This window comes from Denticeps clupeoides, chromosome 19, assembly GCF_900700375.1.
Source record: "Denticeps clupeoides chromosome 19, fDenClu1.1, whole genome shotgun sequence".
Lineage (NCBI taxonomy): Eukaryota > Metazoa > Chordata > Actinopteri > Clupeiformes > Denticipitidae > Denticeps > Denticeps clupeoides.
Window position 1 is genome coordinate 1,083,155 of NC_041725.1, and position 20,375 is coordinate 1,103,529.

Consider the following 20,375-nt stretch of genomic DNA (forward strand, 5'->3'; position numbering starts at 1 on the left):
GGACAGAATAGACAACAGGGTTAGTCATGGATGGTAGCTGGTCTGTAAATCCGAACAATGACAGATCACCGACGACATGTGCGCACGTCACTCGTCTCCATGTTCCTGGTGCACGTGAGTGGCATCACGTGACAAAAGACACACGTATATCACATCCATAAAAAAACAACAAATGACCATTGAAGAATTTACCACTAAATCTCCCTTTATACCGGCTGTATATTAGAATTGTTGTAGTTAAATAGTCTTGTATTTTTTTGAGACATGTATGCCACCCCAAAATGATCAGGCTGGCCACTCCACTCGAACCAAGATAAAGGTTGGAGTTTAATGTCGCGGTTACAGCACTGTAATCATGTGCGGCTAGGAGCATGCGCGTATTCTCAAAACTCTCTGTCTCTCGCTCTCACACACACGGGCGCTGTGTGAAGCAGTCCAGCTCTCTTCCTCGAATGTGAGCTGCAGTATGAGGGCTGACCGTAGGCGCTGGGTCGCTCCGCTGGTCGGAATGGCGTTTTTGTTCCTCACTGGGTTCCTTGTCGGTGAGTGCGTGTCAGAAAACTGCTGGTTCTAGACTGCGATTTGTTCGAGACCGAAGATCAATGTGAAAAAGTTTCCTGTGCAGACATACTGCTGAGGTTCAATTTCCAACTACTCAAGATGAAAGAGCAGTCAGGGGCAAAAGTAAAGTACAAAGAAGTTGTGATTCGAACGAATTCCTTAGGAGGCTAAATAAAGCTTCAGTCTTTTTGAATGAGATGTTGCTTTTTTTGACCGAAATAGTAATATTTAACTTTTTTAATCACTGAAAACTATGCATGCTCAACAATTGATCAGTGATACTGTCTAAAGGATGTGACCAGAATGTTTTATTTAAACTTTGATAACACGTCAGAATATTTAATTGCAAACTTAACTAATCACACAACTAAAGATAATAAAGCTAATACTATTTTATTGCTCTGGTTAGCTTGATAATGTTAATAATGGTTTGTGATAAACAAAGGTGTAACCTGTGCTGTAGACCATGCCTGTTTCAGTAGAAGAACAGATTGAAGTCCACCATAGAAATTTCACCAATACAGAAATTCCTTCAGTGAGGCAATCATCATCAATACAAAGATGTGTAAGAGTTTCATTTCCTGTTAATTTCAGGTTGGTTTGCTCGGCCCAGTGGTGTCCAGCATGATCATGCTAATGACAGTAAGCTGCTCGACTTTTTGAATGAGATTCAAGCTGACAACATCAGGCAGTATCTCAGGTACACACACATTTTCTCTCATACACTGGAGACATTTATCTGTAAAACTGACTTTTTGTTGTTTCCACAGAAGTGCTCAGAAAGAGTAAGTTTACCATGTAATTGTTTTTTTTTTCCATAAGAGAACAGGGTATGATTGCACATTAATGTTCCATCAGACAGCAGGAACTCTCATTTACATTTACATTATCCAGAGCACTGTACAATCAGTAGTTACAGGGACAGCCCCTCTGGAGACACAGGGTTAAATGTCTTGCTTAGGGACATGATGGTAAGTGGGGTTTGAACCTGTGCCTTTGTGGTCTTTTGTTTCATTGGTGAGTGTGTTACCATCTAGTCTACTACCACTCCTTAACTCTCAAACACTATCAGTTATGTACATAAATTTAGTGAAAATATTATATCCTTTTACATGGTAGGAAGTTCACTCAGCTACCCCATCTGGCTGGAACAGAGCAAAATCTGAAGCTGGCTAAAGAAATTGCTAATGAGTGGGAGAAGTTTGGCCTGGACTCTGTGGAGCTGGTTTCATATGATGTGCTCCTCTCCTATCCTAAACCTGAGCAGCCCAACTACATATCTATACTCAACCAGTTTGGCAATGAGGTAGTCACTCACACACACACACACACACATTAATAAAATTAATTGTTTTCCACTGCAACTATAAGAGTTGGAGGATGTGCATTTTACTGAATTGTTTAAAAAAAAAAAAAAAGTTAAAATTTGAATAGTTTCTTTTTTCAGTTGACAATATGTTATCAAAGGCCATCCAGCAGTACACTGACTATTCTTGGTTTAGCATTATTTTGATTATATTATATCATTGGGTTGGTTTTACTTCCCTTTAGTCTTAAGTAATGCATTATGTGTTACAATTGATTGAATTGATGTATTTACTTTATGCAACCTTGATGTGGAGGCAGCTCTTTTTGTACGCCAATACAAAAAAAAGCTGGTCATGTACATGGTTGCTTTGTTAAAAGCTAGTTTAAACTCTTTATTTTTGTCACCAAAATGACATTTATACTTCCTGTTTTACTGGTACTATATGCATAGCTCTCCATCAGTAGGGGCTTTGTAGACAAGGGAAAAGGGAATTATATGCATACAGTGTTTTTATATATACCTATCATAGTTCATTTGTATCTGAACCTTGATCAGCGTTAAGGCTTAGATTTTGCTATTAATCAACAGATTATTCTGTTTTACCTGTGCCTTGTGGTGTGTGCTTCTTAATATTCTACAGGTTTAGATAAATTTTTCAAAATGAGTTCAGACATTAACCTATAGTTGGTATGGAAAGTTTCACTATTTGTAATATTGTAATATTTTAAGTTAATTTGTTCCTCATTAATGTACACACAGCCCCCCATATTGACAGAAAACACAGAATTGTTGTCATTTTTGAAGATTTATTAACAAAGAAATATCACATGGTCCCAAGTAATCAGACCCTTTGCTCAGTATTTGGTAGAAGCAAACTTTTGATCTAATATAGAGTCATGAGTTTTTTTTGGGAAAGATGCAACAAGTTTTACACACCTGGATTTGGGGATCCTCTGCCATTCCACCTGGCAGATCCAGTTGGGTTTAAATCAGGGCTCTGACTAGGCCATTCAAGAACGGTCAGAGAGTTGTAGTGAAGCCACCCATCATTATTTTTGCTGTGTGCTTAGAGTCATTGTCTTGTTGGAAGGTAAATCTTCAGCCCAGTCTGATGTCCTGAGCACTCTGGAGAAGGATTTCATCCAGTATGTCCCTGTACTTGGTCGCATCAATTTTCCCCTCGATTGCAACCAGTTGTCCTGTCCCTGCAGCTGCAAAACACCTCCCACAGCATGATGCTGCCACCACCAGGACAGGTGAGACCAAGATCAACTTGTACCAGAGTGATGGGAAGAGAAGAGTATGGAGACGGAAAGGAACTGCTCATGATCCTAAGCATACCACCTCATCGGTGAAGCATGGTGCTGGAAATGTCATGGCGTGGGCATGTATGGCTGCCAGTGGAACTGGTTCTCTTGTATTTATTGATGTGACTGCTGACAAAAGCAGCATGATGAATTCTGAAGTGTTTTGGGAAATATTATCTGCTCACATTCAGCCAAATGCCTCAGAACTCCTTGAACGGCGCTTCACAGTGCAGATGGACAATGACCCAAAGCATACTGCAAAAGCAACCAAAGAGCTTTTGAAGGGAAAGAAGTGGACTGTTTTGCAATGGCCAAGTCAATCGCCTGACCTGAATCCGATTGAGCATGCATTTCACTTGCTGAAGACAAAACTGAAGGGAAAATGCCCCAGGAACAAGCAGGAACTGAAGACTGTTGCAGTAGAGCCCTAGCAGAGCATCACCAGGGATGAAACCCAACGTCTGGTGATGTCTATGTGTTCCAGACATCAGGCTGTAATTGACTGCAAAGGATTTGGAACCAAGTATTGAAATGTATAAGTTTGATTTATGGTTCTTATTCTGTCCCATTACTTTTGGTCCCTTAACAAGTGGGAGGCACATATGCAAACTTTTGTAATTCCTACACCGTTCACCTGATTTGGATGTAAAGACCCTCAAATAAAAGCTGACAGTCTGCAGTTAAAGCAGTTTCATTTGATATCCATTGTGGTGGTGTATAGAGCCAAAAATGTTAACATTGTGTCGATGTCCCAATATTTATGGACCTGACTGTAGACAGGTATGTGGCTTTCCTAATCAAGTATAATCACACACAGCTGGACTCAAATGAAGGTTGATCAGAAGAAATAAGTGTCACAGCAAAGGGTCCGAATACTGTGATACTTCAGTTTTTCTATGCTAATAAATCTGCAAAAATGTCAACATTTCTGTCTTTTTCTGTCAATATGGGGTGCTGTGTGTACATTAATGAGGAAAAAAAAGAATGAACTTAACTGATTTTAGCAAATGGCTGCAACATAATAAAGAATTAAACATTTAAAGGGGACTGAATACTTTCCGTACCCACTGTATATGGGATGTACTGTGGACATTGTCAGCTCATTATGCCAAGTCAGCAGAGGAGTATGTAGGTGTTGACTATGGTTGACCTTTGCCTTGCATATGGATCAGTAATGCTTTGTAGATTATTTCCCAGACTGGTTTGAGTTTAATCTGTAACACCTCATGTGAAACTGAGGTTTTCTGTTCTCTATGGAGCATGTTAACTTGAGAGACATTTGTTGTCTTAATGTGCCATGCACTGAGAACTCTGGGAACAAAAGTTGTGTTTTCTGACTGAATGCTTCCCCAGGTGCACAACCTGTCAGATGTTAACTACATCTCAACGGGTTGGGTGAAAGGATATGTGTGGGTGTCTTCAATACAGATCTCATTTGCTGTTCATCCCAGTCCAGGTTGTAGTTGCAGCAGTCCCAGCAGAGACACTCCACCTGCCACAGGGGTGCAATTCCCAGCTGGCCATGAGAGGCATCCAGGAGGCATCATAGACACATGTCCGAATCACATCAGCTGCTCTAATTTTATTTTGCTCTAATGATCTCTAAAGCTGAGCCCAGACACCCTGCAGAGGAATCTAATATACACGGCTCATATATGCGATTTTAGTCTTTGGTTCACTACCCAGAGCTCATGACCAAAGGTGAGGGTGGACTGACCAGTAAATCGAAAGCTTTTACTTTCAGCTCAGCTCTCTTTTCACCATGATAGACTGGTACATCCTCTGCATGACTGTCAATGCCACACCAATACACCTGTCACTTACTTATGAGAGATACTTAAATTTCTCCACTTGAGGCAGTACATCACTCCCAACCTGGAGAGGGCAGTCCACTTTTTTTAGTGGCTGAGAATCATGGCCTTGGAGGTCATTTATACCCATTTTATGCTGCTGTGGTTACCGTGCCTGTTCACAATTTTGGAACCAGGACCGCGCTTCCCCACAGAAAAAAAACGTAATGCCGGTGCCCAAAAACAGGCACCAAATTGGCCCCTAAACTTTGCTGGTCTAGTAGTGAGAACCCGCCGAGAACGATGTCACAAGTGGTAAAATGTGGAGCCTAGAAAGTCTGTCCATAAAAGTTATGAACTGAACCTGTGACAAAGGGCAGCCCTGGCAGTGTGAATCAAGCTCTTATAGTTGATTGATTCTTCAAAGAAAATGTCCAAATTACTTCCTTTGTAATATATAATATTTTGTGCTATTGCCATTTATACCTTAAGTAAAGCAGTATTATCTGTACTCTAACTTTACTGCACCCATTTATTTTCAGATATTTAACACCTCACTGACTGAACCTGTGCCTGAAGGCTATGAAGGGGTGTCTGACATTGTCCCGCCCTACAATGCATTTTCTGCTAAAGGACAGCCTGAGGTGACACACATACACAGTGGGCTTCATTTACGAGTACAAGTTTATAATTTGGTGTAAAAACTACAATATGGGAAGGTAACAGCACGTCACATGGCAAGTGTGATTTATGAAACGGGCGTACCTCTGCCTGAAAATTACCTGTGATTGAAATATAATGACAAAATATTTTAAAAGTAAAATGGTATTAAATGTAAGTAATGGTAGCCAGACAAGGTATGTCTGTATCTAAGTAACACAACTATAACTATGTGACCTATTATCAGTCAATAGTGAAAGGTCATTAATCATATATAACCTTTAACAAACGTCATCTCAAATCCTTGATGTGCCACCCCCACCACTAGCTGTGATGTAATAACAGAGAATAACTCAGCTTGAGTTCATGTGCTGCATCTTGACAGGAAGTGCATATGTGATCTGAGAGCAGTCATGGATTTCTGTGTATTATATTCTCATGTCACACAAATGATCGTACACCTGTTTTTCTACCATACACATGTTGGATAAAATGTGTTTTAAAGTAGCAATGAAACACACAGACATAAAATAGAATTTTCTCTCCAGGGAGAACTGGTATATGTGAACTATGGACGCACTGAAGACTTCTTCCAGCTAGAGAGAGACATGGGCATTAACTGCAGTGGGAAGATAGTCATTGCCCGCTATGGTAAAATCTTCAGAGGAAATAAGGTCCGTGTGTGTATGTACATTTGTAGTACATTTATATAGATACACCTTAATAAAATGGGAATGGTTGGTGATATTAACGTCCTGTTTGTGGCACATTAGTATATGTGAGGGGGCAAAGTTTTCAAGATGGGTGGTGACCATAGTGGCCATTTTGAAGTCGGCCATCTTGGATCCAACTTTTGTTTTTTTCAATAACAAGAGGGTCATGTGACACATCAAATTTATTGGTAATTTCACAAGAACAACAATGGTCTGTTTGGTTTTAACGTAACTTTATTCTTTCATGAGTTATTTACAAGTATTTACTTATAAAATGTGTTCAATGTCACCAACCATTCCCATTTTATTAAGGTGTATCCATATAAATGGCCCACCCTGTATCATGCAGTAATCATTATTTAAGACAAACTAAGGTGCATGTTTAATATACAGTTTGTACGTAAACTATTCAGAGCCCCTTACATTTTTCAGTCTTTGTTCTATTGCATCCATTTCTTCGTATTTTAAGTTCATTTTTCCTCATATTGACAGGAAAACACAGAATTGTTCATTTTTGCAGATTTATTAACCGAGAAAAATTGAAACATCATGTGGCCCTAAGTATTCAGACCCTTTGCTCAGTATTTAGTTGAAGCACACTTTTGATATAATACAGCCATGAGTCTTTTTTCACACCTGGATTTGGGGATCCTGTGCCATTCCTCCTTGCAGATCCTCTCTAGATCTGGCACGTTGGTGGACAGCCATTTTTAGGTCTCTCCAGAGACGGTCAATTGGGTTTAAATCGGCTCTGTCTAGGCCATTCAAGAACAGTCAGAGAGTTGTACTGAAGCCACTCCTTCATTATTTTAGCTGTGTGCTTAGGGTCATTGTCTTGTTGGAAGGTAAACCTTCAGCCCAGTCTGATGTTCTGAGCAGTCTGAAGAAGGATTTCATCCAAGATATCCCTGTACTTGGCTGCATCCATTTTTCCCTCAATTGCAACCAGTCGTCCTGTCCCTGCAGCTGCAACACTTAGAATTAAGGCAACTTGGTCTCATCAGACCAGAGAATCTTTTTCTCACCGTTTTAGAGTCCTTCCAGTGTGTTTTTTTTTTTTTTTTTTTTCTCCCTCCATGCAGGATTCCTCCATGCAGGACTTCATGTGTCGTTGAGGAGAGGGTTTTGTGGGGCACTCTGCCATAAAACCCCGATTGGTGTAGGACTGCAGTGATAGTTGACTTTCTACAACTTTCTCCCATCTCCTGACTGCATATCTGAAGCTGTGTTCTTCTTTACCTTTCTCAACAAGGCTCACTCGATAGCTCAGTTTGGGTTCTGGCCATTCCAAACGTCTTCCATTTATGGATTTTGGAGAATACTATGCTCTTAGGAACCTTAAGTGCAGTAGTTTTTGTAACTATGTCCAGATATGTGCTTTGCCACAATTCTGTCTCTGAGCTCATCAGACAATTCCTTTGACCTCATAATTCTCATTTGCTCTGACATGCAGTGTGAACTGTAAGGTCTTAAATAGACAGATGTGTGGCTTTCCTAATCAAGTTCAATCAGTATAATAATACACAATTGGACGCAAATGAAGGTGTAGAACATATATATGAGTGTCACAGCGAAGAGTCTGAATACTTAGGATAATGTGATATTTCAGTTTTTTTTGTGTTAATGATCAGCAAACATGTAAACTTTTCGTACCCGCTGTATGTCTTACAATTTGCTGTAGTGTGAGACACTCTTGTCTGCTGTTATAGACATTTGAATTTTTTTCTGTCTATGATGTACATCCATTTGTAATTTAGATATTTTTGTAGTTACTGTAAACAAGCATCCAGTGTGTGTTCCTACTTTATTTTAAATTTACTTTAAAATCTTCAAATGTACTTCAGATAATGCTTTTTACTGGAGCCATTTTATTTTTTTATAGAGCCATTTTATATTTTTATATGTGTACAGGTAAAGAATGCCATTCTGGCAGGTGCTAAGGGTATCATCTTGTTTTCGGACCCTGCTGACTACTGTGCACCAGGGGTTGATGTGTACCCCAGCGGCTGGAACCTCCCAGGAAGAGGAGCTCAGAGGGGCAATGTCTTAAATCTAAATGGAGCTGGAGACCCTCTTACGCCTGGGTATCCTGCCAAAGGTGAGACCATATTTGCTAAAATATGTGATGTAAAAGAAAAATTAGACCTGACTGTCCAAGAAGATCTCTGTTTTGCTGTGGTGATTGCATAAGCCAAAAGGAAAATGTTGCATTATGACTGAATGAATAAATACAGTTTTATTAATAGGCATAATTGGCTTATTTTTTATTTTATCTTTTTGGAACACTGCTGTTCCAGATACTACATACTCTTATTATATGTGCTATCTAACTAAAACATGTCTTTAGACTTAACTGTAAATTTCCCACATCCTGATTATTGTTAGTAAATATGCTTAATATAATCACACACATTATATATTATATATGTGTGTGTTATACAGTGGGGCAAAAACATAGGTGCAATTCAACTGTGAGAGAAACAATGAAATAAAAACTGAAAATCACATTGTATGATTGTATTGAGTTTATTTGTATAATAGTGCAGAAAATAAGTATTTGGTCAATCGCAAAAGCTCATCTCTTTCCAATAACAGAAGTCAAACGATTCCTACAGGTCTTCACTAGGTTTCAGCCTCTCACACTTAATCCTGGCCAACCTATTGGCACGTATCAGACCCATAATCAAAAGGTTGCTGGTTGTAATCACTGAGGTCACACTGATCAAAGCACAGTACCCACACACTGCTCCCCGGGCACCTATCATGGCTGCCTGCTGCTCACCAAGGGTGATAAGTTAAAAGCAGAGGACACATTTTCTTGTGCGCTCCACCTTTTACGTCACTTCATTAGTTTGTGCCCTGTGTGCAATATCCACTAGGGGAGGAGCAAGCTCTTTCATATTTTGTCTGCTGATAGCAGTAATGTAATAGTAGAATATCAGTTCAAATGTGCTGGAGTTCCCCTTCAAGACGATAGGTACTTTAATATCTCACTCTTATGTCTCACTCTAAGACGGTGAGAAATATGATTCTCTGGTATGATGAATTACTGTAAATATTTTACTTTTTCAGTGGCAGCTGAAACAGGGTGTGTGTATATTTGATTTTTTTATGTTTATATAGTTTGATCAGACTGTAAATTTGTAAAGCATAACCTTCTTTGTTACTTTATCTGCACGAATAAGAAAAAGGGTAGACAAACCTCCACTTCCTGCATTCCAAATATTGTAGAGGTTATGGATTAGGTGCTTAAATAGCCCTGTATATACAAATAAATTCTTTAAAACTCATACAATATGCTTTTTTTTTTTTTACATTCTGCCTCACAGTTGAAGTGTGCCTATTATGAAAATTACAGACCTTGCTAATCTTTTTAAGTGAAACAGCTGGCTAAGTTCATTTATTTGGAACAAGAGGAAACCTCGACTTAAAATTACAGATGATTGTCTCAGGAGGCCTAGAAGTTCCTAATGTTAGACTCTATCAACTTGCTGTACATCTCAAGGTGATAGCAGATTGGTTCATATCTGATCCAAGTTCCCTCAGGTTAGATATTGAGTCCTCCCGGTCCAAATACCTCTTATGGAACTTTGTAAACAACTTTGACATTGCTAAGGACATTTGCTGTAACCCTATTCAGTCCTTCAGTCCAAGCATGGAGGTCTATTCGAGTTTTGGAGGGCCGGTCTAACATAACATAACATCTCCCCTTACCCACATTTAAATAATCCTGAGTTTCTGCAGGGTTGCATGGATTATGAGGTGGTACATTGTGGGACTGTCGAGGCTGGGAGATTTGCTGGATGGTCAAACCCTATTAACATTTCAACAGCTGCAACAAAAGTTTTTTAAAAATTTTTTTATAGATACTTGCAAGTGAGACATTTCATTTACAGATATACAACGCTACTTTCTCAAAACATCATCTCTCTTGTGGAGAGGGCTGTGTCTTCCCAATTGTCTAGTAAATGTGTCACTGCCTTTTATAATGTGTTAATCCTTAATTTATGCCTTAATTCACAATCTACTAAACAGACTTGGGAGTGGGATCTCTGTATTTATATTGATGATTGATGGGAAGAGGCGTGGTCTCAGGCAACATCTATCCCTCTATGTAATCGAACCAAATCTATCCAAGTCAATGTTACTGGAAATGCATTGTGGAAGAATTATATAACCATATTCTCTGTTCGATTGTACCTGGACCCTATATGTGTCCTTTTTAGTTCCCTAGATCCGTGGATTACAAACTCAAAAAAAAAAAAAAAACTCATTCTAAAGTGGATGCTTTCCACATGACCTGGGAACCATACTTCTTGTATTTAGATCTACTGGTCCAGGTTAATATACTTTAAGGTTTATAACTGGGGTGTGTTATTATTTCTCAGCATATGCTTGTGGCCTCTCCTTACTTGGGGCAGGACTTCGGAAAAGGGGGTTTGCAGGAGCATGCTTTCTGAGACAATATATCTCTCTGGTTGTGTCATGACTGAGCTTTTTGTTTGTTGTTCTTACTGAAAAACTTTAATAAAGATACTTTTAAAAAAAGATTTCTGACATAATGTTTTGCCATACTGTACATATCACACACCAACATTTGTTGATTTTTATATCCATCAGAATACACTTACAGAGCTGAACAAGATGAGGGTGTAGGACTTCCTAAGATTCCAGTCCATCCAATCGGATATAGCGATGCAGTCCATCTCCTGACGTGAGTGAGCTATAAATCCTATTGACATTTTACTTTACTTTAGTTTAATTTACTTGGCAGACAGTTTTATCCAAAACGACTTACAAGAGGAAGACACCAGCAATTTTAGGTCCATCTCGCACTAAATGCCTTTTTCCTCTGTCTTGCTGCAGAAACATGGGTGGGCCACATCCACCAGACAGCTGGAAGGGTGCTTTAAACATCTCTTATCAGATTGGGCCCGGCTACAAAGGAGAATTCAGCAAACAGTAAGAATCTGGTTTCCTGCACCACTTACCCGCTGAGATGAACACACACAATGTAGGATAAGGAATGTCATGCTGTTCTGAACTAATTCCCAGTTCAGTATAACGGTCTGCTTGTTCTCATGAAGAAATAGTGCTACCATCTTTATTGAAATATATGTTGTACATGTACTATAAATCTTTTTTTAATGAGTTCTATTTTGCTGCCAGCCCAGCTGGTTCTTAATATCAAACCGATTTTTTGCATTTCACAACCTAACTATGAATTTTGTAGATTTTATGCCACCTTGACATAGGACAGAAAACTGTAGATGCAAAATATTGTTTTAACAGGTCGCAGCATGAAGACTATAGGGCAATAGTTATTTATGCAGCTGGGCTGAAGTTTCTGCAGGGACTATAATAGACAGTTTGAAGCATGTGGGGATAGTTTGCTTAGAAAGGGATCATCACAGGCATCGCGTTCACATCCAGTAACCCTGCCCATTCCCAAAACCTGGATGGTGTGCTTGTCTTATTCCTATCCTTGATTCATCGCTTATGAAAACCTTTTCCAGTGCATATACATGTATGCTTGTCATGTGTGATTTAACAAAGTAGAAGTTGTTCTACTAAATAAAACAAGCAGCAGCTATGATGGCCATCAGCCTCACCAGTGTCATTATGACATCTCTTTCTTGTTATTCTTTTGCTCTTGTAAGATGGGACGTCGCAGGAACATTACGTTTCTGTGCTTTTGTTTTGCATGGAGATTCAACACCTCCGTTTTCCTTATCTTTGTCAAATGGCAAGAGGTGTAAAATAACTGCCTCAGGTTCTTGTGATACCCCACCTTGCCTTTGTCTGCCCCAGACGGGAGACCACGGGGGCAGGACAAGACAGAAACAACACATTCTGATTGGTTGGTGACAACTTCCTGTGGGCCAAATGTATAAAGGATTTTTCACTTGTGGTTGGGGACTTTCATTTTCTTTTCTATCGGAAGCTGAGGGAAATTTTCCCGTCAGTAACTGAGTCTTTCCTATTTTACCTATTTTTCCTCATGGCTTCTCTCTCTTTCTCTCTCTCTCTCCCTTTACTCTTTCTTTTCATCTTGTTTTTTTCTGTAACATTGGTTCCTTTTTACATACAATATTCACATGTAACTGCAATAATAATTTACTGGTGTTAATAAATTAGAAACTGCTCATCCTTTTAACCTCTATTGTGCAATGCCTCTTTCTGCCAGGTAACATCAAGTTGGAGTGGTTTGAATACAGTGCTTTTGTGTGTAGAGAGAGAGTTTTTTTACTCCACTCTCCCCAGTTTTACACTCTGGTCTTGTTTTTTTCAGTATTTTGCAAAGGGATTATAACAGTCAAGATAGGGAGCTGTAGTCTGATGTGTAAAAGGACTTCTATCTCTGCCCCTCACAGGATAGTGCGAATGAACATCTACACCAGTAACCAGGTAACCCGGATATACAACGTCATTGGTCGGATACGAGGGGCTGTGGAACCAGGTGTCTTACTCTGCAATTAAATTTCTGCCCAGCAAGATTAACTGTAATAACATTCAATTGTGTGTGTGTTTTTCTCAGACAGGTATGTGATTTTGGGAGGACATCGTGATGCATGGGTTTTTGGAGGAATTGACCCCACATCTGGGGTCGCAGTGGTTCATGAGATCGCACGGAGTGTTGGAACTCTGGTTAAAAAAGGTGCATACATGCAAACACAGCAGTAGTCCAAAGGAATGGTCAGTAGTGCAAAGTCATGTAACCTGGTCTAATTGTATCCAACCTGGCAGTGGTAGCCTAGTGGTTGCCGGTCAGAAGGTTGCCGGTTCAAATCCCTATCCGCCAAGGTGCCACTGAGGTGCAAAAGCACTGTCCCCACACACTGCTCCCCGTGTGCCTTTCATGGCTGCTCTCTGCTCACTAATGGTGATGGGTTAAAAGCAGAGGACACATTTCGTTGTGTCACCGTGTGCTGTGCTGCAGTGTTTCACAATGACAATCCTTTCACTTTCATAAAAATCCCAAAACACTGTATCTCATCTCACTGTAAAGAAGTCTATGAGAAGAGAAAAGTTCAGTACCGATTGCATTGGCTTGATGTTACTGAAGGTTACATTTTTAATGTCTGGTCCAACTACAATAATATGATTTGTATGTGGTAGGCTGGAAGCCCCGCAGGACTCTGGTGTTTGCCAGCTGGGATGCTGAAGAGTTTGGCCTGCTGGGATCTACAGAATGGGCAGAGGTTACAATACACACACACAGGCCCTAATTATTTTTAAAACTCTTACCTTGTATATGTTGTCTTTGCTATATTATTAGGTCTACCTCCCTCACAGATATGCCAAGGCCATCTTCAAAAAAGGGTCTTACCTCACATTCCTTGCTGTTATAGTATATGAGACAGTCTCCATCTTGTAGCACTTTAACTAACACTATATTCAGGCTGCTCACTTCAGATTGTTTCTCTGTGATTAAGTAGAAATGACTCAGTTTGGCTTCATGAGCACAGAATAAAACAAACAATTGTCCATAATTAGATTTCAAAGTCAGAAGTCAATCACTCTACGGGATGGTAGTAGCCTAGTGAGTAACACATTCGGGGCAGTGGTGGCCTAGCGGTTAAGGAAGCGGCCCTGTAAACAGAAGGTTGCTGGTTCGAATCACGATCCGCCAAGCTGCCACTGAGGTGCCACTGAGCAAAGCACCGTCCCCACACACTGCTCCCCGGGCGCCTGTCATGGCTGCCCACTGCTCACTCAGGGTGATGGGATAAATGCAGAGGACAAATTTCACTGTGTGCACCGTGTGCTGTGCTGCTGTGTATCACATGTGACAATCACTTCACTTTAACTTTAACATTCACCTATGAACCAGAAGACCCAGGTTCAAATCCCACTTACTACCATTGTGTCCCAGAGCAAGACACATTTTGCTCTTGGGGGACTGTCCCTGTAACTACTGATTGCAAGTCGCTCTGGATAAAGGCGTCTGATAAATGCTGTAAATGTAAAATGTACTCTCTGTAGGAAAATGCCAAAATTTTGCAAGAGAGAGCTGTGGCCTACATCAACGCAGACTCTTCCATTGAGGGTAAGAGATCAGATGTGTGTGTGTACCAAATGTACTTAATATATATCCAATTAAATTCTATGAAGCAAATGTTAGAAGCTGTCATCCCAATGCCTGATGGTCACCTCCGTCTGATCATACGGGCATCTCACCACACCCCCTGTCGGGTGCTTTCACTCTGTCAATTTATAGGCCATAATGTTACGACCACCCCCCTAATATAGAGTAGAGATGACACTTGTCATCACAACAACTCTGACCTCTTGAGGCATGGACCCAACAAGACAATTCTATAGTTAAGTGTTTGACATTAACGCACATGAAATGCAACATTTTTGTGATGCCATTATCACAAACAGAGGATCAAAATGCAAATGGAGTGGGAGAACAGTGACCAAATGTGAGAGATTTTTTTGCAGCACACACAGTAATTAAGACAGTGTCATCTCATGGAAAATGGAGAACTCAAATTGTTCTTTGACTAATATTTTACTCATTGTTTATTAATAAATAGTGAAGTGCCATTCCAATCTAGATTTTATTACAATAAAATATGATTAATCAAACCAGGTCACCTTCTTCCATTGCTTTGTGATCCAATTCTGATCACAGTATTCTGAAACAGTAATTTGAGATACAGTAGCTGGTCTGTTGGATTCTAGAACTTAGTTATCCTTTGCTCCCCATCTGCATCAGTGACATTGTCCAGTGAGTCTACCCATGACCCCTTTTGCTGGTTTACTTTCCTTCATTTTACATTTTTCTTAAGTCACAACAACTTACCAGGAATATCCCACATGTTTTGGAAATGCTATGATCCAGACATCTAGACATTACAATTATGTTTTGGTTTTCATGATATTTGATTAAATTCTTACACTTACCCATTTTTTCTGCTTCAAACACACAAGCCAATAAGTGCTAATTACTGCACTTGCCAGTGGTCATAATGTTGTATAGTATATGATTGTATATGTAAGCTGGAATCACATGTCTTGTCTTTCCCTGTGCTGTTTGTGTTTCTATCTAAAGGAATGTGTAAGTGTTTTTGGTGAACTCTGTCCTTTGTGTGTCCCTTTTGTTTATCCCACACCTATGACAGAAACAAATGATGTACCGAACAATTAGACATTGCAAGTGGAATAAAATCTGTTGTGTGTGTGTGTGTGTGTGTAGGTATGTACACTTTGAGAGTAGACTGCACTCCTTCCCTACACACTCTAGTCTATGACATCACAAAAAAGGTGAGCACATACACACACACACACACACACACACACATACACACATACACACATTCAATACACCAGATATAGTCAGTGTTTTTTTTTTGTGTGTGTGTAGATTTCTAGTCCAGAGCCGGGTGAGGAGACCATGACTTTGTATGACAGCTGGCACAAACGAGACAACTGGACAAATGAACGGAATGCACCCAGGTACAGATAATTCTGTGAAATATACTACATGCATTCCAAGATGGATATTGTTAAAACTTATCCTCAACAGGCCCAACAAACTGGGCTCAGGCAGTGATTTTGTTAGCACTTATCCTCCACAGGATCAGCAAACTAGGCTCAGGCAGTGATTTTGAGGCCTACTTCATCAGACTGGGGATTGCAGCAGGACGGGCTCGATACACAAAGAATACGGTGAAATATTCTACCCCTGACATACATATGTCCCAAAACCACATAAAACACAAAATATTTTTTATTTGAACAATATATTCATGTTTGTTGAACATACAATACAAGTTGAGCTACTTCAAAAAAAAACTCTGTTTCAGAGTTAAAACATACACACACATTTGCACACACACACACACACACACACACACACACACACACCCCGCTTAATCCTCAGTGGTTCCGTCCAACAATCTGTTTCTCCGATGGGAGGGGCTGCTGCTGCTTGCACCCAGAGTGCGGTGTGAGGTGCAGAGCAGAGTGGCACCTGGAGTTATTATATATCACTACTTTTGTTCAACAAGCACAACACAGGACACATAAAGCTACAGTTCAGCTCCTGTGAGATATCTGGCATGTTTCACTTAGACAACATATATTGTTATCTTAAGCAGCATGATGTGTTTATATAAACGCTGGGTTAAGAGAGAAAGAGCACCCAAAAACCTGTAGACAGGTAGAATATGGACTAATAAAGAACAATAGATAAAAGCTGTTGTTTTAATGTCCCCCTCAAGAATTACTCCTGAAAAATGTAATGTCCCCCCAAACAATGATGAGGGATTTTCGCCCCTCGTGGGGACAGTCAACCTTCTGATTACGGGTTTCCTTACCCACTAGGCCACCAATGGCCCTAATTTAATGGTTTGTAATGGGTACAGATTAATGTGATCCCACTGGTTAAAACAAATGTCATTTTCCTCACTTCCCCAGTCCCTCTCTTTTCCATGTGTCCTTCTGGAAAAAACATGGTCAAATGTTTGTCATTGACTACAAATAAAGGCCAAATTAAGATGTAGATTTTTTTTCTATTATCCTTCGGGAGTGAGAAGGAGGTGGGGATCTTCCAGTATAAAAAAATGGCACATCTAGCCACTGATCAGTGAAGGGAGATGGTAGGGGACTACCAATGGGAAGGGTTCTTAACAGGGCAAATAGAGGTGATGGACAAATTTAGGCAGATATTTATAGCAGAAGTTGTAGCAGAAAGAGTCGTAATAGACCACACAGTGAGTTCACTGATTTCACAAATTCACAGTGAATTTCAGATTGTATTGTCATATTTTGTTAACCTTTTTTTATTTACATTAACATTTACAGCATTTATCAGATGCCCTTATCCAGAGCGACTTACAATCAGTAGTTACAGGGACAGTCTCCCTGGAGCAACTTAGGGTTAAGTGTCTTGCTCAGGGACACAATGGTAGTAAGCGGGATTTGAACCCGGGTCTTATTTAAAACCTTACCAGATGTATAAATGGCTTTTATATACAGTTAAAGTTTTTAATAAATTTGGAGAAAATATTTGATTGATGAGGTGTCTTAATTATGTTTTTAATAATCAGGCAAGTACTTATATATTCAAATGTCAAAGTGGTGTAACGACTGCAAACACTTTTAACAGACTTAACAAGACTTTGGTTCATGTGCATAGTGTCCAGTGTGTAAGAATATTCTATGAATTTGAAGGAAAATGGACTTCCTTCCTGCTGTATGAGTGCAGTCTAAATGTGCTGTGTATGACCATGCCCTGTGTTTTGTCTGTTTTTAATACTTATTTCCTATATATGTGAGCAGAAGACTGAACGGTACAGCAGTTACCCAGTTTACCACAGCGTGTATGAGACATTCGAGCTGGTAGAGCGTTTTTATGACCCATCCTTCCGGAGGCTTCAGGCAGTGGCTCGAGTGAGGGCTGGTCTCATATTTCAGCTTTCTGACTCTCAGCTTCTCCCACTGGACTGTGTGGAGTATGGTGCTGCCCTCCACAAATACACACTCAACATCGAGGCCATTGCAAACCGGCACCCTGATGCTATCAGCCGATATAATGTCTCATTTGGTTAGTTTTGTGCTTCTTGACATTTCTCTCACATGCACACATACACAACCTTTCCAACCTGTTTCTAGACTGTTTTTGTATGGAGAAATTCATTGAAATTTTCTTTTGGTCTGGGACTAGTGTCAAACAGTTTTGACACTAGTGTATATGGCACAGAGCTGATTTACAGGCAGATTTGTCAGGCAGTCCTTAAAAAAATTGCAAATATACAATCCTCTTGCATACACAGGCACCTTTTCTGTCAATGCAGGTGATTACTTCCTCAGTGTGAGCTGATCACCACAGAGTTGACCTCATGGGCTTACTTAACTGTCTTATTTTTCAGACTCTCTTCTCAATGCTGTAAAAAACTTCACCAGCGCTGCTCAAGCCTTTCACCAACGCCTCAACGAGTTGGACAGATACAAGTAGGGCCAATGTACACACATTAACCCTAAATACATTCAGAAAGTATTACAACTTCAGCGAGATCATTATGTTACTGTAGTCTGTTATTCGGGTTTGGGTTTGTGGTGATTCATTGCTGTTCATTATGTTGTAATTAATTGAATTTTAATCACAATCAAGATTTTGGCTGCCATGATTAAATTGAGATTGTCATTGGTGATATTTACATTTAAATAACCAACCACCAGGGGGTGAACAAAAGCATCAAATTGTGACAGTGAGACACGCGTGCACACCTGCGAGAAAGTGTCCCTCATTTGTGGCTGAAAAGTTTGGCAACCCTAATAAATATATACTAGATGTTGCATTCAGCCTCTACGCATATGTCAATAGGTCATTCAAGCTATTCAAGCTATTCAAGCTTGTTCCAAGCTCATTCAATCACGCTTCTCTGACATGATATGAGGGGAAATGGGAGACTTTTGCACCACATACAGCTATAATAACGAGCGAACATTATTTATCATCTATATGAAATTTTGTGTTCAACAAAAAACGCTATTCATGTTACAGACCAGAGCATCTCTTTTCCAACCCCCACCTCATAGGAAATGCACAGTTTTGTTCTGACACCTATTGCATAGTTAGTTCATTGTTAATAGTTCTTGACAAATCTATACACAAGGCCTCTTTATGGACCTGCCCTGTCTTTAGTTATGTTTTTCCAAATAAGTAAATGAATGTAAATGAGTCTTTCATATTATAGATTTTAAAATGAAGTATATTTTCATAGTGGCCAGCCTTAGTTAATCTCTTAAAAACTTTAAAAAACTTTTTTAAATATAATAAATATAAATGTGTTATACTTAAAACAATGAATAATCATGATAAAAAAATATTGATATTAATAACCGTGATTATCATTTTGGCCATAATCATGCGAATCCATTGTGGATGAAGTACAACAGCCGTGTACGTAGGGCTGGGTGATTATACAATGGTAATTGATGATCAGGAAAAAAATCAACTCTATACTGGTTATCAGCCTTGAGTGTGGCTAGAGATATTAATCTCAGATGTTTGGTATTTACTTGTGTTTTCTTTGATTAATTTTTTTTTATTATTTGAAACATTTAAATGTGACTAACATAAACAAAAGTAAGAGATCAGAGATCACACTTTTTTACACCACTGTATTTCGTGATCAGTTTATTTGCCATATTGCCCAGCCCTACGTCGGTGGTAGTAGCCTAGTGGGTAATACACTCGTCCATGAACCAGAAGACCCAGGTTCAAATCCCACTTACTACCAATGCGTCCCTGAGCAAGACACTTAACCCTAAATAGCTCCAGGGGGACTGTCCCTGTAACTACTGATTGTAGGGAAGAATAAAGAATAATCTGACTAAAGTGAAGTGATTGTCACATATGATACACAGTGAAATTTGTCATCTGCATTTAACCTATCACCCTGAGTGAGCAGTGGGTAGCCATGACAGGTGCCCGGGGAGCAGTGTGGGGGGACGGTGCTTTGCTCAGTGGCACCTCAGTGGCACCTTGGCGGATCGGGATTTGAACCGGCAACCTTCTGATTATGGGGCGGCTTCCTTAACCACTAGGCCACCACTGCCCCAAATCTGATAAATGTATCTGATAAATGCTGTAAATGTAAATAAACGTGTACATGAAGTAAAGTAGTGATATCTTACTCCAAGATTTTACTCCATTAAAAGTCCTCCCTTTGCCTACAAATATACTAAAGTACCAGAAGTAAAAGATCCATTCTGAAAAAGCTAAATCTTTTAAGAGGATGTCTTTAATTTGTCTGATGTTTATTGAAATCATCATGAGCACAAAATATTGGAGGCAAACCATTTCCATTATTCTAAACACAGTGATTTATTGTTTAAAGGGCTTGAGAACAGACAATCTTTAGTTACAAACCAGATTGGCTATAATCTGAACTAGTGTTTATATAAATTTTGAAGAATGATATGTACAGGTCAAAAGTTTCGACACACCTTCTCATTCAATGTGTTTTCTTTATTTTCATGAACATTGGTAGATTCTCACTGAAGGCATCAAAACTAT

The 20,375-nt window shown here is 39.6% G+C and overlaps 1 protein-coding gene across 6 annotated transcripts in view; it reads left to right on the forward strand.

Annotated features, from left to right (window-relative positions):
- Positions 1-20,375, forward strand: part of naalad2 (N-acetylated alpha-linked acidic dipeptidase 2) — a 22,228-nt gene continuing 1,853 nt past the window's right edge. Inside the window, exons 1-18 of one of the 6 annotated variants that reach the window (XM_028961746.1) lie at positions 1-114; positions 1,156-1,261; positions 1,681-1,867; positions 5,510-5,611; positions 6,176-6,301; positions 8,252-8,438; positions 10,961-11,054; positions 11,207-11,302; positions 12,715-12,800; positions 12,879-12,998; positions 13,460-13,542; positions 14,327-14,390; positions 15,546-15,613; positions 15,714-15,805; positions 15,928-16,018; positions 17,633-17,692; positions 17,783-17,897; positions 18,223-18,304. In XM_028961746.1, the coding sequence (XP_028817579.1) occupies positions 27-114; positions 1,156-1,261; positions 1,681-1,867; positions 5,510-5,611; positions 6,176-6,301; positions 8,252-8,438; positions 10,961-11,054; positions 11,207-11,302; positions 12,715-12,800; positions 12,879-12,998; positions 13,460-13,542; positions 14,327-14,390; positions 15,546-15,613; positions 15,714-15,805; positions 15,928-16,018; positions 17,633-17,692; positions 17,783-17,897; positions 18,223-18,304 (1,847 nt within the window). In that variant the 5' untranslated portion in view covers positions 1-26. Of the gene's footprint in view, positions 115-294; positions 543-1,155; positions 1,262-1,680; positions 1,868-5,509; positions 5,612-6,175; positions 6,302-8,251; positions 8,439-10,960; positions 11,055-11,206; positions 11,303-12,714; positions 12,801-12,878; positions 12,999-13,459; positions 13,543-14,326; positions 14,391-15,545; positions 15,614-15,713; positions 15,806-15,927; positions 16,019-17,632; positions 17,898-18,222; positions 18,305-20,375 lie in introns of those variants that run through there. The other 5 variants (XM_028961744.1, XM_028961748.1, XM_028961749.1 and 2 more) reach the window with 5 other exon arrangements.